Source organism: Gavialis gangeticus, unplaced genomic scaffold, assembly GCF_001723915.1.
Source record: "Gavialis gangeticus isolate Ggan-Ray unplaced genomic scaffold, GavGan_comp1, whole genome shotgun sequence".
In the NCBI taxonomy this organism is placed as follows: domain Eukaryota; kingdom Metazoa; phylum Chordata; order Crocodylia; family Gavialidae; genus Gavialis; species Gavialis gangeticus.
Genome location: NW_017729001.1, coordinates 29,255,594 through 29,270,563, shown reverse-complemented (window position 1 = coordinate 29,270,563; position 14,970 = coordinate 29,255,594). Strand labels below are relative to the sequence as shown.

Here is a 14,970-nt window from a genome sequence, read left to right as displayed (position 1 = left end):
TACTCTCTCCACGGACACCAACAGGTCCTTACCCTCACCCCGGAGATGATCATCCACTTACTTGGCCTTGTTGATAAAGTGATACGCCTCATTCCAGTGGGCAAGGAGGTCAGTTGTCTCCTCATCATACACTCTGATATTGTGATAGGCGAACAGCCCGGGGAAGAAGTTATCGATTTCCCGTGTTACATTTAAAATGTAGTCGATGCTGGAAGGAAGGATAGGGAAACAGAGAAAGGATGAAGTTGAACCGTGCCAGACCTCAGTCGGGAATGGAAATGTCTTTGATAAAGCACATGAAATGTGATGCAAAGCTCCGGCGGTCGCCACACACAGGAAGCAAAGCCCCCTTTGCCCTCTGGCCCCAAGTCCCCAAATCCTTAGCTTCCAAGACACCAGCTGGAGTCATGCCCATGAAGGACTCACAGGACCAGCCTGCCAACCTGAACCAGGAGGTCCTCGCTCCCTGTCCTTCCAATAAAATCATCTTGTCTCTAACCAGACAAAACAAAGACTCTGCATTTCTCAGGAGCTCAGAGCACTCTGCAAACAACAGACGAACCCCAAGAAGAAAATAAACGGGCCGCCACCCTATGGATGGGGAAGCTGAGGGAGGAAGAAGTACAGAGACCTGCCCAAAGTCTCACAATAAATAGCCCAGCTGGGGAGAGAACCCAGGAACCCTGATTCTTAGTCCTATGCTGCGGCCACATGCGGTCCTTTCTTCCTTCTTTCCAACCAGAAACATGAAATAAAAGTTTCCTAGTTGCCTTCTGCTTCTGCATAGCCCAAGAGCAAGGCTTTCACCATTCAACCTAGGAGAGCGAGTGCCCGTATGAATTTATTGTGTTGTATCCTGCAGACAAATCAAAAGCACCAATCATTTGGGTAAAGATTCGTCCAGCTTCGGCTTTTTAAATACAGCATGTCAAAGATACCATCACAGAGGATCAAAGGATTAATGCGCTGTTTATTTGACTGGTTCAAAAATGCTCAGACATCTGGTTCCTGAGGCCTCCAATTAAAACATTGTTATTCTTCTTGTTGAGCAATGCTTCTCCAATCCTCAGACTGGACCTCGAGCATGTCCGGGGCAAGCAGCAAGTATTTACACACAAAATTCCCACTGGCCTAGAAAGCATGAAAGCAAATCAAGCCAAGAAGTGGCGTAGTGGAGAAAACTCTTGTGGCGATGGCCCAGCAGCTGCCTGGAGGCACCAGGGAAATGGAAGATGCTTCCCACAAATGTGCTCATTCTCGGGCAGTTCTGCACCATTTGGAGAAGGGCTTTTCTGTGACATGCCCCATAAGATTTAATTGTGTGCAGCATTCAGGAATTCACACCTGAGACAACAACCAGCTCAGCTATTTAATACGTAGCTGCTATACTGCATTCTTCATCCACTGCTCCAGAGACACGTTACAAAGGCAGACAGGCAAGGGTTGCATCCATTTTCTAGCCCAGAGAAGTAAGGCTGAGAGAGGCAAGAGCAGGTCATCTGCTAGTGCAAACAGAACCAGCTGCCCTACTCAAGTGCCCCATGCCCTATAAGGGTCATACGTCCTCTCTTCAGAGACCTGAGCAGGAGAAGAACTGCAGGTGCCATGGGGATTTAAGTGTTTCACATGCAACATCTGGCATTGGTTGCCTGTAGAGCCGGTGGGTGAAGGGAGAGGAACGGTGCAGTACTCACCCTGAGCCCTGCAGCTCTTCTAGGTTGGAGGCGTTCCATTCTGATCCCTAGGGCGCAAGTCACACAGAGGCAGAATGAGCAATCTAAACTACAACAAATGACAGCATCTACCATCAAAATGGGCAATGCAAAGGCTGGAAGAAAGGGTCTATCATCACCCTCCTGATACAGACCTTCCAGACTGAGGTGCAAGGGGATCAAGTCACTCACCCATGGAGTTGTGGCAGACCCAACGGGAACTCAAACCTTGGGTTTCAGTCTTTGCTGGAAAACCCTTCTCCCTCCTTACTGGAGAAGCCTTAGGCAGCCCTGTTATTTAACACCCTCCCCCATGAGAAGGTATGGATCACACACGAGGTAGGGTTAGGAGCCAAGTGGGAACATTACAGGAGCATACAGTCAGACTTTAGTCTGAGAAGCTCCCAGTCGTGAGAACTGGAGAGGCACTGGAACTGGCAAAGGAGATGGGCTGTGGGGCACTGAGCCCGTCTCTCGAGGGGCCAGTTCAGAGCCTGTCTGGGTTGGCAGTGAGCATCTCTGGATCTACTTGGTCTCTAGAGTCAAGGGAATTAGTCTCAGCCCAGCTCCTACCATCAAGTTCACCACAAATCAACTGTCAGTGGCTACTCAGTAGCAAATGCGACTGTACAGGGAAAACCCTTCAGATGCCCAAAAACCCAGAGGTTCCAGGTGGTACAACCTAGACCCAGGTGACTCCCAAGAGGAAGGGGAGGTTCTAATTACAGGGGTGTGGGTGCTGTGCACTGAATCTGGGACATGGCTTTAGGGGGCAAAACTAGGATGCCAACGTAAGATTGACCTGTGAACATCAATCCTTCCTCGGTCTCTGTCCTGGAAGGAGTGAATCGGGTGCAGGACCTCACTTGTCTTCATTAAGTCTTTGTTCCAGATGGTAATTTCTAGTTCTGCTTGCAGTACCATCTAGTGGTAGGAGATGACATGAGTCGCATCCTCCTTCACAGCCTTACCCTAGGCTTCCAGCATACAACACTGCTCAGCTTTTACTCTCTGTGCAGTCCACACCTAGTGGAAGGCTCTTTGACCTCCTCACTGCCTCACCTTCGGCTTCACCCAATTCAGCAAACAAAAACCAGTGGCACTGACTGGGTCTGAGAGTAAATAACCTGCGTGCTTGGACAGTGCCCTGCCTATGTCCTCTACTGATTTAAAAACCCACCTTGCATCACACCATACCCTGCCTGAGCCCCTGCTCACCCCTGCAAGCTGTTTGCAATGCACAGCTCAGAATGCTGCCGCTTACCAGGTACAGATGGTCGAAAATCAGAGAGGGCTTGTCCATCTGCCCCAGGATGAGCAGCATTTCGTTATCAATAAACTCCTTGAATTCCTTCAAGTTGCAATTCATATGCTTCTCCAGCTCGTTCCGGATCTGCAGGGCAGAACATAACAGTATGCCATCTAGGCTACAAGAATGCGCCACCTACACGAAGGCCTGAATGGGCTCAACATTCACCAGTGTTTGAAAAAGGGGGACGCCAATACATTTTTACACACGGGGCTGAAAGGGAGAGACTGGCTGACAGAGATAGATCATTGCTTTGCGAGACCAATAATCTCACTGAACAGTCGCCCTCCAATGTTTTGGGCCCCACATTTAGCTCACTCAGAGCTTTGTGTAAAACCCAATGCAACCAACACTGCATCTTGTTATACACTTAGCCATCCCCTAATGTGCTCAACTCCCAAGCACTGCACTAGCCCCTAAGGAGCAAGAGCAAAACCCATCAGAAACAAGAAAAGGTGGTGGCATTACAGGAAAAAAGAATGTGGTGTTTTCAAGTTCTCTCATTTGTAAAAGAGCCGCCCATGCAGTTTTATCCACCATCACCTCCCCTTTAAAAGCCAAGCTCATGGATATACAATGCAGATCAAGGGGCATGACTGCATCATGTGCTTGCATATCTGAGCGAGCTTTAATCCAGCTCACCTGGTTGCATGCAAATGCTTCACCCATCAAAGCAAGTAACTAAAGGGCAACTCAGAAGGCTCATACATGTATCCCAGCACTCCTGGTTTCAACTCCTTGTTGCAAAAGACTCTGAGACCTCACTGGGTGGTTGACTCCCAGAACAGGGCACAAATCTGATAAGAACAGCGGGGAATATAGACGCCACGGGTCCTAAATCCCGGTCCTGCACTAGCCCTGCAACAAAGCTACCTCTCCTTCTCTGGACTCTGGTTGTTGCCAGACAGCCCAGGGTAGGGGGTTCCTTACTTCCTTGGAGGTCACATTTTCCAGGTCTTTGCTCATCATGATACTTCGGAGTTTGGCTTTAATGAGCCGCTCTGTCCTCTCCCGCTCAGTTGGCCTGGAAAGGAAAATTAAAGGAGACATTCAGACAGGCACTCTGCTGGGACAGAAGCCCTTGGCAGTGCTCTCTCTGTGTAACAGGACACTTGCAATTATGGAGAAGGGAGCAGGAGGATGGCATGAACTGAAACAGCCAGGGGAAAAGGGGTGAGCATTCTGAAGGGCCCTTGTAAACAGAGAGGAAACCAAAGTGCTGGAAGACAAAAGGGAAAACACAGGTTTTTTAATGTCAACAAGCAGAGGCTCAAGAGAAGAATCAGAACTCACATGTCGACAAACAGCGCCGGGGAATCGGGGCGCGTTGACTCCAGGTCCTGCATCGCGTTCCACTCATTGATGCAGCTCTGGTCAGAGCCGATGCAGCTCTCATAGTACGTGGCCCAGACCAGGGCCATACCGCCTGGGAAGTAGTTGTACCTCCGGGCCACCTCGCAGGCTTTGTGGAGGATCTGCAGCGCAGACCTGCAAGTTTGGAAAACAAGGACGGTTGTGGATTCTCTGGCACTGGATGCTGGCAAGTGCAGGTTAGACAAACACTCATCAGGGATGCTTCAAGGCCCTCCTGAGGTCCCTGTATTGCTGTACGAGTATGATCTGAACATCATGGGCGAACATGACATGGAAACCAGAAGCATGGAAGATTTGCACTGGGGACTTCATATCGATTTGTTAGTGCTTGGTTTTGTTTCTGGACAGCAAAGGCTTCTCCTCTTCTAAACTTAGACAGAGGAGTCGCAAACGCTAACCCACACATTTGGTAACCACTTGGGCACAGGGTGAAATTCACCCCATGTGGCAGACCAGCACCAGCCCTAGCCACAGCTTCATTCCTGCTGCAGCTTAATGGTTAGCTAGCTTGAAACCCCAAATCCAAAAAAGCAGAAAAATGCGGACATCTCAAACCACCTTTCCCAAGAAGCTAAAAGGCATATTTAACAGCAGTCTTGGCCTCCGGCACATCCCACATTGGGTCATTTGTTTTTGTCAATTCTAGCACCAACCTTTTTTGTTAAAAAAAGAAGCCTTCGATTCAGAAGATGATTTTTATAGTGAATGCATCAACCACATCTGAGTTTACCAACAGGAGGGGCACAGTTTAAAAGTAGCAATAACCAGGGTTTTGTTTGTGTACCAAACAGCCCCATAAATGATACCTTTCTCCATATCCACATCTTTTCCGTACTGATTACTACACTATGTGGGATTTTTGAAACCTCTGACACAGCCAGCAAATGGCATGCATTGAAATTCATGAGACGTGTCATCTGTGTAGGTCAGTTATTCTAAAGTCCTTGCCATGAAAAGCAATCTGCGTTCCCAGGAGCCCTGGATTCTGCGGCTGCTCTAACAGCCCGGTCTGGCTGCTCTGGAATCGGTGCATGTGGGTGGGTGAGAGGATGGAAGCCCAGCCAATGTAATCAAAGCTGGTTGGGGCCGCATGGAAAGCTCCGAGAAAGCAGGAAGTCCAGGGCGACCCTGAAGGAACGCAGGGCGCTGGCAATTCCAGGAGATGGGCTGCATGGAGCACTAGACGTCTTTTTCACCTAGTTACAAAAAAAAACCATGTGACGAGGCAGCCAGGGGTTTGCAACCTGGCAAATTCCACCTTCAAGTTGCTTTTCATCCTGATCCATCTCATTCATGTAATTTCCCTCAGTGCTTAGCCTGGAGAGGACAGATCTGCTTGCAACAGAAGCATGTAATCTACCATGGGGAAAACGGTCCGGTTATGAATCAGCATGCATATTAAAAAACTTTCAGTACAGGGACCTGCTAATACCCTTGGCTTTGTGGGGAACAACACCTTCCCTGCACCTTGAGAGGTGTTTGTAACGTCTATACAAACTGTAAAATATGTGGGGGGGAAGGGGTGTTAAAATTCACTAGCAAAACTAAGTCTCATTTTTTTTTACCAGTAAAACTAAGCCAGCGTACATACCACATGGCCTGCACGGAAACTGGTTTGAAGATGTGCATCCTCCCGGCAGTGCTCACACTAAATCCACTGATAGAGAGAGAAGAGAGATCAGTCACACCATGCTCCTTTTTGCATCAGAAGCTGCATTCAGCCAACAAGAAGCCAGTGGCACCTGCACTGCAAGGCCGAATGAAGGCAGAGGTACCATTGGCAGTGGAGGCTGTTAACACAATCAAAATTTACACAGCCGGATTTTCTCATGTGGGCCTTAACCTCCTTGCAAACGAGAATGTCAAGGAAGAGGGAGGCCTTGCAAATGCCGTGCACGGAATTGAACTACAACAGATCGGTTTTCTTTACAGAACCATTAAGAAGATATAACACATTCAATCCGACAGCATGAGGGCGCCAGGAACCAAAAGCAAATGATTTATTAAATGGATGGAGGCAGAAGAATTGCAGTCTGTACTAACCTTGGAAATGAGGCACACTCTTAGAACAGTCCTCTGATACACCAAGGAATAAATCAAACCTACCCCCTCTCTGGTTAGCCTCGGCTCCTACACCTTGCTTTTCCCTCACACCCACATTTGTCCTTCTAGGCAATGCACGCTTTCATTCCTTACCCATCTCCATCAAGATGGATCTTGGTATCACTCCACAGCCGCAGGACCATCCCAATGGTGCAGCTTTTACTACCAGAGAAAAGGAGAGAAACTGGTGCTGTGGTTATCAGGAATATGACCCCAGGCCACAACAATTACATACCCCCAGCTAACAGCCAGTGGATTAAGGATCTTCTTTACCCTCCTTTAAAAATCTCCCCTCCCAGGCTAGCCACTGCAAGTGCAGCATCTTGGCTCCTTGCAATGCCATAGGGAGTGACATGTCCAAAGCCCGCTCAGTCACCAGGGAAGGTCTGCTGTTCTACACAGCGACTTTGGGAAAACAAAAGAATGACAATTTCTACCTCTTCCCCCCACACCCCAAACAAAACTTCCTCATTAGGGGCCATTGTACCCCAGGGAAGAGCCACCTGGGGCTTCACCTTCATTACCTTCCCCTGGGATAATTCCCATGCAGCTGGGGACACACACGCAGCAGATGCTCCTGCCCACCAGTTCCCAGCAACATGGACACAGAGGACTCCAACTGACCAAGGTCAGCCAAAAAAACCTTGGCAAGTCGCAGACCATCCAAACGTGCCTCCCTAAAGAGGCCATGAAAGACCTTTGAAAGGACTGCTTTTCCACTTGAGCTGGTGGAAGGGGTTAAAAAGGGTTTTATGAGTTTACTCAACCCAAAAAAACCCCACCGCTTAAATCTGCAAGGAGAAATCTGGCAAGAAAACTAGACTGTAATATGGGCCAGTTGCTTTCAACTAGTAAATAATTAAGCTGCCAAGATATTAAACTTTTAAAGGAAATTAGCATGTTTGCTGCTGCAGCCAGTTTGCAAAGAATTCAAGTTAATTTTTTTCTTTCTTTCAGCCATGCCCTCATCGATATGAGAGATCAAAAGCAACAAGAGGCCAATTTTAACACCCATGTAGATAACATGCGCTTCAGAGCTTTCTTGGAAAAAAGCGTTTTGTATTAAATGGATGGAAAAGGGAATAAATAGAAACAGCACCGCAGCAGGAACAAATGCGTAACAGCCAAAATGGTTACAAGCTCAGACTGCCATTCTGGCCTCAGCAAAGGACCTCGGGCCCCCTAGTTGCCAATACTGATAGATGTTGGTTTTTACATTAAGTATTTCTTTAATTCATTAAAACTAAGTATTACGGGGTTCATGGCGATAGAAAATATCCTACCATGACCTCAGGGCTTCTCTGGTGCATCTACCCTGACGGTTTTCAACTAGCAACTACCAGAAGCCATTATTTCAAAACCGTAAGATGCAGCAAACACTCCCGGGCTGGCCGCCACACAGTTGAAGGCTCCATACACTTGTTTTGGATTCAGAGCTTTCCTCCCCTTTTGGGCAGGACTAGCTCGAAGCAAATGAGAAAAAACCTTTAGCGTAATCTCACTGGTTGTGCCTTGCTACCAAGGGAAATGTTATCCTACCACACATTATAGTGGCATCAATCCCTCCTAAGACTACATGCAATCTCCATTCACAGCACAGAAATAATACATTCCAATTTAATAGAGGAAAAAAAGAAAATCACTTTACAAATCCACCCAGGTTTTGCCTATTTCTTAAACAGCATCAGGTGAAGCAAGGCAGAGGTGTAAAATGGGAACCTGGAAGTCTATCACACTGCCCACACATCCTTCAGCAAGTAACTTCTCTGTCTCTGCTTCCTCCTCTCTGATATCAGGATAACGACGGTGGTTCTGGTTCGTAACATGCGTATGAGACTCAGAATACCGAGTACTTTCTAGAGGAACTGCATACACATCACAGACAGAAGGGGCCACCGCTCTGGGAGGATTCCCATATTTTGAGCTTTCCATCCTGATTCAGGAGGAAGGAATTCCTGGAAAAACACAATTCTGTCAAACCAAAGCTCTGTTTCCAGACAGCTCCAGCTCCTGCCCTTCACCGAGACCGGGAGACCATATCACCTACAGTGCATCTTGTTAAAACGATGGCTGGGCACAAGACACCTTCGCAGACGTACCTCTCCTTGCTGGAGAAGTCCACGCCCAGTAAAATGTTTTCCTCTGTGTCTTGTCGCCCACTGCTGTACACGACCACCATGTACCTGACACGGTCTGTCCACACGCTTTCCAAGCGCACGGCCTAAAAGAAGACAACACAGCTCTGGAGAGTCACTACGACTGTTATTTGCTCGGCAGCTCTGCTCCAAGGCCCTATGACGCTTGTGTCAAATCTGCAGGCTGACATGGCTCCTGCCTTTCCTTTCACCAGACAGACTGGCAGTTTAGCCAAGACCTGACTAGGAGAGGAAGGGTGCAATGCAAAAGTGGGTTGTCTAGGTGGCCCACCTCATTTCCAAGAGCTCATTATAGGCTCAAGTGAGAGAGGAAGGTACAGTGGAGGGTTTTTCTGAACACCAGTTCAACTCCAAAAGCTGACAAGGGCACTTGGGTTGTCCTGGACTGGGACGCAGTGCAGTGCTAGGAAACCTCTTCCATCTCTTCTTTTTACGATCCTTACAAGACACAGCGACCCTTATTGGGGTCACTCCTGGGGCCTTTCCCTCCTGAGGTGACACGCTACACCCTCTGCAAATTGGTGACTGCCTGGTTAACTCACCAAGACAGCTATATGTTAAAATATCTGTTCTTTTGCCTTCTTTAAGAAAGAAACACGGCCCTGTTGGACCTGTCAATGAGGATGGCTTCAATAATCTGGAAGTATTGGGGTTAAACTGCAATGAGGGAGACCTTGGTTGGATATAAGGAAAATCTCTATAAGCCTGAGGACGGAATTAATCTAGAGTGGCTGCAGAATCTCCATCACTGGATATTGCTAAGAGCAGGTTAGACAAACTCTGGGATGATTTAGACATGGAAGATCCTGGCTGGAGCAGATGGCTGGTCTAGATGACCTCCTGAATACCCTTCCTGTCCTGTTTTTCTATGGCATTGCTTTATGGAGCCATCTCAAACTCTGCTGGCAGAAAGAAAAGCACAAATGGCAGCTCCCCTCACCAGTTTGATTCTGTCCTCACAGCGAAGAAGGTTGATCATCACCTGGAGGTGCTGGGGCAAGTCACCTGCAGAGACCAAAGGGAAACCATTAAAAGACATTCTTTGCTTAATGCACTCTATTCTGTGCATCCTCCTGACTTCCACAGAAACCTAATTTCTCTAGGTAGTGACTATTTGGAAAGCCACTGAAACCTTGTAGTCTCAGAAAATCCTTGAGATGACAATGGAATTGCACTCCCTGGATAAAGGTATGGCTGTTTCTCTGCATTTAGCAGGTGCCAAACACACAAAGGCTCCCATTATAATGATAAGTCTCTCTCATAATTACACCACCATGCACCTAACACGAAGGAAGAACTGTGAGCAGAAGACCTGGCAGTGTGCCTGGAGCTTGGGGCAGAAAGGAGAATTTCCCTAATTTAAAAAAATTGCTGAAAGATTTGGAGCCCAAAAAAATAACTCTAACTTGCAAACTTCACGCATGCCCACAGGTTCTAGCCCACTGATGTAATTCAGGCCGCTGTCCCTGCCTGGGCACCCAGCAGTTTCCCATGAGTGAACTAGACCCAGTTAAGGTGCTGAGAGCACTTCAGCCTAAATATGCAAGGCTTCTCCTCCACCTGTTCACTTGGATCTACAGAAGTAAAGGTAACAAGTTGTTAGTGTGGATGCAAAACCAGCCTGTGTCTAATAACCTGCTAACACACGCCTCACTTTCCACACAAGGCACAATGCCTCCCGTAGGATGTTTGCTGGGCATGGGAAATTGCTGACAAACAGAGAAAAGCCAGGCTTGGCTTTCAAATATGCTCTTTGTGCTCTGGAGTGTTTACTAAGCAGCAGACACACAGTACCACACTGTGCCTTTCCCACATGCTCCTTCCCTCAATATGCCCTGGGTTTTTTATTCCCTGCCTCCAAGAAACCCTTACTCCAAAACCATCAACAGCAGAAGGTATAAAAGCCAGGGGGGTGCTCTTTTGCACATCTTAGTGGGATCACTGCACAAACGGTGTTATTACGACAACCACGCTGGCATCTTTCGTGGCCAAGCCGGAGATGACAAGAAACCAGGGTGTGTTCTGGTTTGCGCAGGGCTACAATGACCTAAATCTTACAAGATACTGGGCAAAAAGTAGAAAATGACCTACGATTCGGATTCCTTTTTGTTCTTTTGGTAACTGCTCTTTGTCGGTTTCTAGATTTCAGGAATTATTCCTGAGCTGGGTGCACTACATCCTGCTTTGCAATCCAGCCACTTGAAGCTGCTCTGTTCTCTTCTCCTTTGCATTAGTCACCTCACTCATGGCTAACCAGGCATTTGCCTAGTCTCCCCTGAATAAACACCATGGAGATGGGCTTTTGATTTCATTTTTCCCCTTTGCTAAATTGCAAAACAGGGGATCTGCCTTCCTATGAAGCTGAGAGATTGGCTGGATTAGTTGGAGCAGTGATTCTCAACCAGCACCCTGGGGTGCCTTGAGATCCTTTCCAGGGTGCTATGGGGTGTCACGCAATGTTAGCAATGTTAGGCATGCAAACATGATAAACCCAGAGTTTTCCAACACGAATTCATAGCGTCAAAACCATTCTGCCCTGTTGCGGTCTTTCTGAGCTCTCTGCAGCAGAAGCAGCACTCCATTTTTCTGCAATCAGAAACCAAGAGAAAGCTAAGAACTGGCATTTCCTAAAGACCCTGATGTTAAGGACCACTGAGTCAGAGCCTCCGGTGAATGCTAGCTTTCTGAGTCCGTGGACATTACACGCTGAGGGCAGCACACTCATAGGCAAAGGCAGCTCCTCGGTTCCATTCAACATTGTGCGATCCCCACGATTCACTTGGGGCCTGGGTCTTCTACACACAGATCTTCCATTCTGCTGCCCTGCACCCTGCCCTTATTAATCACCTCCCATGGCTTGAGCTGGTTAAATAGCAAAGACACTGAACAGAGAAGATAATGCACTTCTGGTAACTGCTGGCCAGGCCCCTTTTCAGCCAGAAATGAATTGGGAGCTCTCAATAGGGTCCCATCATTCTACCCTGAGCTCCCCCTCCTCTCCTCCTGCCCTTATACCACCCCAATTCTCCATCCACAATGATCTAGTCAGTAGTTTTAATTTCAAATGGCCATGATCAAAACTGGCTTCTTTTCCTCTCCAATTCCCAGGTGACAAAAACTAGAGCAGACAACTCCACAGAAGAGGACCAGGGATGTGATTTCTGTAGGGGTATTTTTGTTTTATTGCATATACATGGTGCATTCTCTCTGTCACACGCACTCTATATCTGCTATTAACATTAAAGATAAAATGATAATATCTAGAAGTCTTTACATATGGCTCCCCTATCCCAAGCTAATAACAGGACAATTCACAGGTCTGCCTGAAAGTAACTTTTTAAACAAAACCGCACCTTTATTTCAAATAAGATGTGCAGATGGGACAAAACCTCTTACCTGGTCCTCAAAAACCTCAGTATGATTTCAACGGTAGGCCCTGATTCAGCAAGGCACGTTGCTTACTTTAAGCACTGGGTTTATTTCAGCTGGGCTACACACATGCTTAAAAATCAAGCACGTGCTGAAATGCTTTGCTGAACCACTGCCATCAAACCGAGGACAAGCATGTTTTCAAGCGCTGTGAAGCATAGGGGCTTCCCCTTTTTGCCCTCTGCGGAAAGGGAAGAAGGTGACGGGGGTGTAGTTACAAATCACAGACATGGAAATGAAGAGGCAGTTCTTCAAAAGCAGAAAGCACAGAGAGCAGCTCTGGGCGCTCAACAGATTCCCGTCTGCTCAAGACCTACTGTGCTGCTTGCTCGGACATGCACAGACAGCCCATTTACTACTCCGGGGAGTGACAATTCCCAGAGACTCCAGGAGTTGACATGAGGACACGACACTCACGCTCCAGTTCAGCCTACTCCAAGCTAAGTGGGTTGCAAATCTGCTTTTACTCAGCAGCTGACATGCGGACCCACTCCAGCGACTACAGCGGGGCATGCCCCTCCTCACTCGGGCTATTCGCCTGTCACCATGGATGGCACGAGGAAGGGAACAGAAGACAGTACTGCAGTACGCGAGACTCAATCAACCACCTGCATGCTTGTGAGGGTGCTGCAGACTCCGCTGGCCTTGTGAGCTGTTCCCTTGTTGTAGGAAAAGCGCCGCTCCTTTCACCATGAAAAAGCTCTCACTTAGGCTGGAAAACAAAAGGAAAAAAAAGACACAGGAAATCAACACAAAGGACATCAGCAGCCAGACACTTACAGGGTCCAGAGGTGTTTGTGGTAGGAAGGCCCCAACCGGATATGGGTTTGCAGACTTTCAGAGTCAGATGTTGCTTCCTAGCAAGCAGTGAATGCTTAAAAAAAAATAAATAAATGAAGAAGGTGGAGAATGATGCAAATGTGCCAATGGGTCACTACGCCTGGTCGCCCCGGGCGCTCTCTGCATGAAGTGACAGGGATGGAAGTCATTTTCCATCACTGTGTTATTGAACTCAACTAAAAAAAATACAACCCCAGCCATCCGAGAAGCTTCAGACCATTGAGATCACTTCCCCTGCTATGTGCTGACCCATCTCATTTCTTTTAGCAATTCCTGGTGCCCAGGTTTCTTAGCGATGTAAAAGCAAGGAAACGCAAGGAACAGTCACATTTCAGAGGCAAGAGAGGGGGAAGCATACTTTCGAATGGAAAACCATGTATCATGAATGCAACTGCTGTGAAACCTTACGGTAAAAGCAACTCATACAGAAGGAAAGCCTCTCTGGTTCCCATCAGACCTCTGCCCATCACCCTTCAAAGCTTCTGCCGGCAGCAGGGCAGGCCCCGCTGTGCACAACGCATGTTCCCACGAGGCCGACAGCAACACAGACCCCAGAGTAGACCCGGAGGAAAAGCTGAACAAAACAGGTATTTACAGCAAGAGTCAGCTCCAATCTAATGACAGGGTATCGGGATGCGCCGGGGAGTGTTTGCCATTGTGTTGGTGTCTGCTGCTAAAGTTAGCATTTCCCACAACGCTCCAAATCTGCGTCGGCTAAGCTCCGTTTTGGTTAGCACAGTTTCTGCTGACCCTGCATTTCTTACAGAGCCCAAGACATCAAGTGATGCCCAGGACAAGGGAGGTGCCTCATTTTAGACCCAAATTTATCCTCCCCTCACCCCGCACTTCCAAACCGAGGCTTTTCATCTTTATTTAATGGCAATTGTCTACTAAGCACAAATGATGCGTGCAGCGAATGTGACCAGAGGGAGTTATTCCTGCTGCAGAATCAGCCACATGGAAGCTGAAGCTCCCAAGCCCCTTTTCTTTTGGCTGGTTTCTCCCTGCATTTTACTTTGGTAGGAAGTCTGTTCTGTTCGAGAACTTCCTAGTGGGAGACATGACATTTCAGGGTCCCCTCTCTTTCCACTGAGTATACGGCTTCCCCAAGAAAAGTCCAGTAGCATTTAGATCTGGGCTTTGGATCAATGTGAAAGTTATCTCCAATTCTAGCGGGTGTCCAAAGCTCATGCTTATGAGAAAAGTAAGATCCTTACAGCATGGCTACACGCAGGAAAGGGCCTGAAACGGAGTTATATTTACTCTCCAAGCAATTTGAAGCACATTTGCTCACTCCACTAGGGACAAAAAGTTGGTTGGAAAGCTCTGCTTGTGCCCTGATGCTGTAGATGGGGTCAGATCATTCATTCGGGATCATTCATTTGGGCACTGCAAATCATAAATTTGGTTAATCTCATTAACTGCCAAGGATGAATCCAGCTTCTTCTCCCGTACCCGCATTGGCTTTGCCACACCAATGGGAAAGTAAAACAGTGAAAGGGTTGTATGAAAACACGGTCGCTCCCATGAACATCTCCACCACAAGGACACTCTGGGAGCCAATATCTGATGTACGGTTCCCCCCTTTAATAATCCTATGCCCGACTTCAATCCTAGCCTTCCTTTCGGGCAGAAGAAAAACCCAATAGTTAGCAGTAGCCTGATCTTGAAAAACTTGGGAAATGGATCCTTTAACTTTCTCTTTGGAAAACAGGAAACAGACACCAGATATTCTTTTCCACCCAATGAAAAACTGGCAGAAATCTCGATTTGCAAAAAAAAATAAAAATAAATGAATAAACTGATCGAAGACAAAACTCTCTCGCTACGTCACCAGCAACCCTAGTTTTGGCAGGTTGTGTCCTCTGCGATCTCCCTCTGGTTTTACTAATCATGACCAATTTATGCTGAAGAACAGCATTCCCAGTTGAAAGGAAAGGAGAATTCTGCATCATCCAATGTTTGCCAGGATCCCCCAACTTGGGACCACACCGCAGTCACAACAAGCAGACAACCATCACAAAATGACCAGAAGAAAACAACAGCA

The 14,970-nt window shown here is 47.5% G+C and overlaps 1 protein-coding gene across 4 annotated transcripts in view; it reads right to left on the bottom strand.

Annotated features, from left to right (window-relative positions):
- SSH1 (slingshot protein phosphatase 1) overlaps positions 1–14,970 on the bottom strand; it is a 50,532-nt gene that overhangs the window by 15,398 nt on the left and 20,164 nt on the right. For all 4 annotated transcript variants that reach the window (XM_019507199.1, XM_019507200.1, XM_019507201.1 and 1 more), the window contains exons 2-11: positions 12,692–12,795; positions 9,595–9,659; positions 8,598–8,719; positions 6,592–6,660; positions 5,987–6,052; positions 4,315–4,509; positions 3,952–4,045; positions 2,977–3,105; positions 1,695–1,741; positions 62–208 (exon numbers count right to left, since the gene is read on the bottom strand). In XM_019507199.1, the coding sequence (XP_019362744.1) occupies positions 62–208; positions 1,695–1,741; positions 2,977–3,105; positions 3,952–4,045; positions 4,315–4,509; positions 5,987–6,052; positions 6,592–6,660; positions 8,598–8,719; positions 9,595–9,659; positions 12,692–12,776 (1,019 nt within the window). In that variant the 5' untranslated portion in view covers positions 12,777–12,795. The remainder of the gene's footprint in view (positions 1–61; positions 209–1,694; positions 1,742–2,976; positions 3,106–3,951; positions 4,046–4,314; positions 4,510–5,986; positions 6,053–6,591; positions 6,661–8,597; positions 8,720–9,594; positions 9,660–12,691; positions 12,796–14,970) is intronic.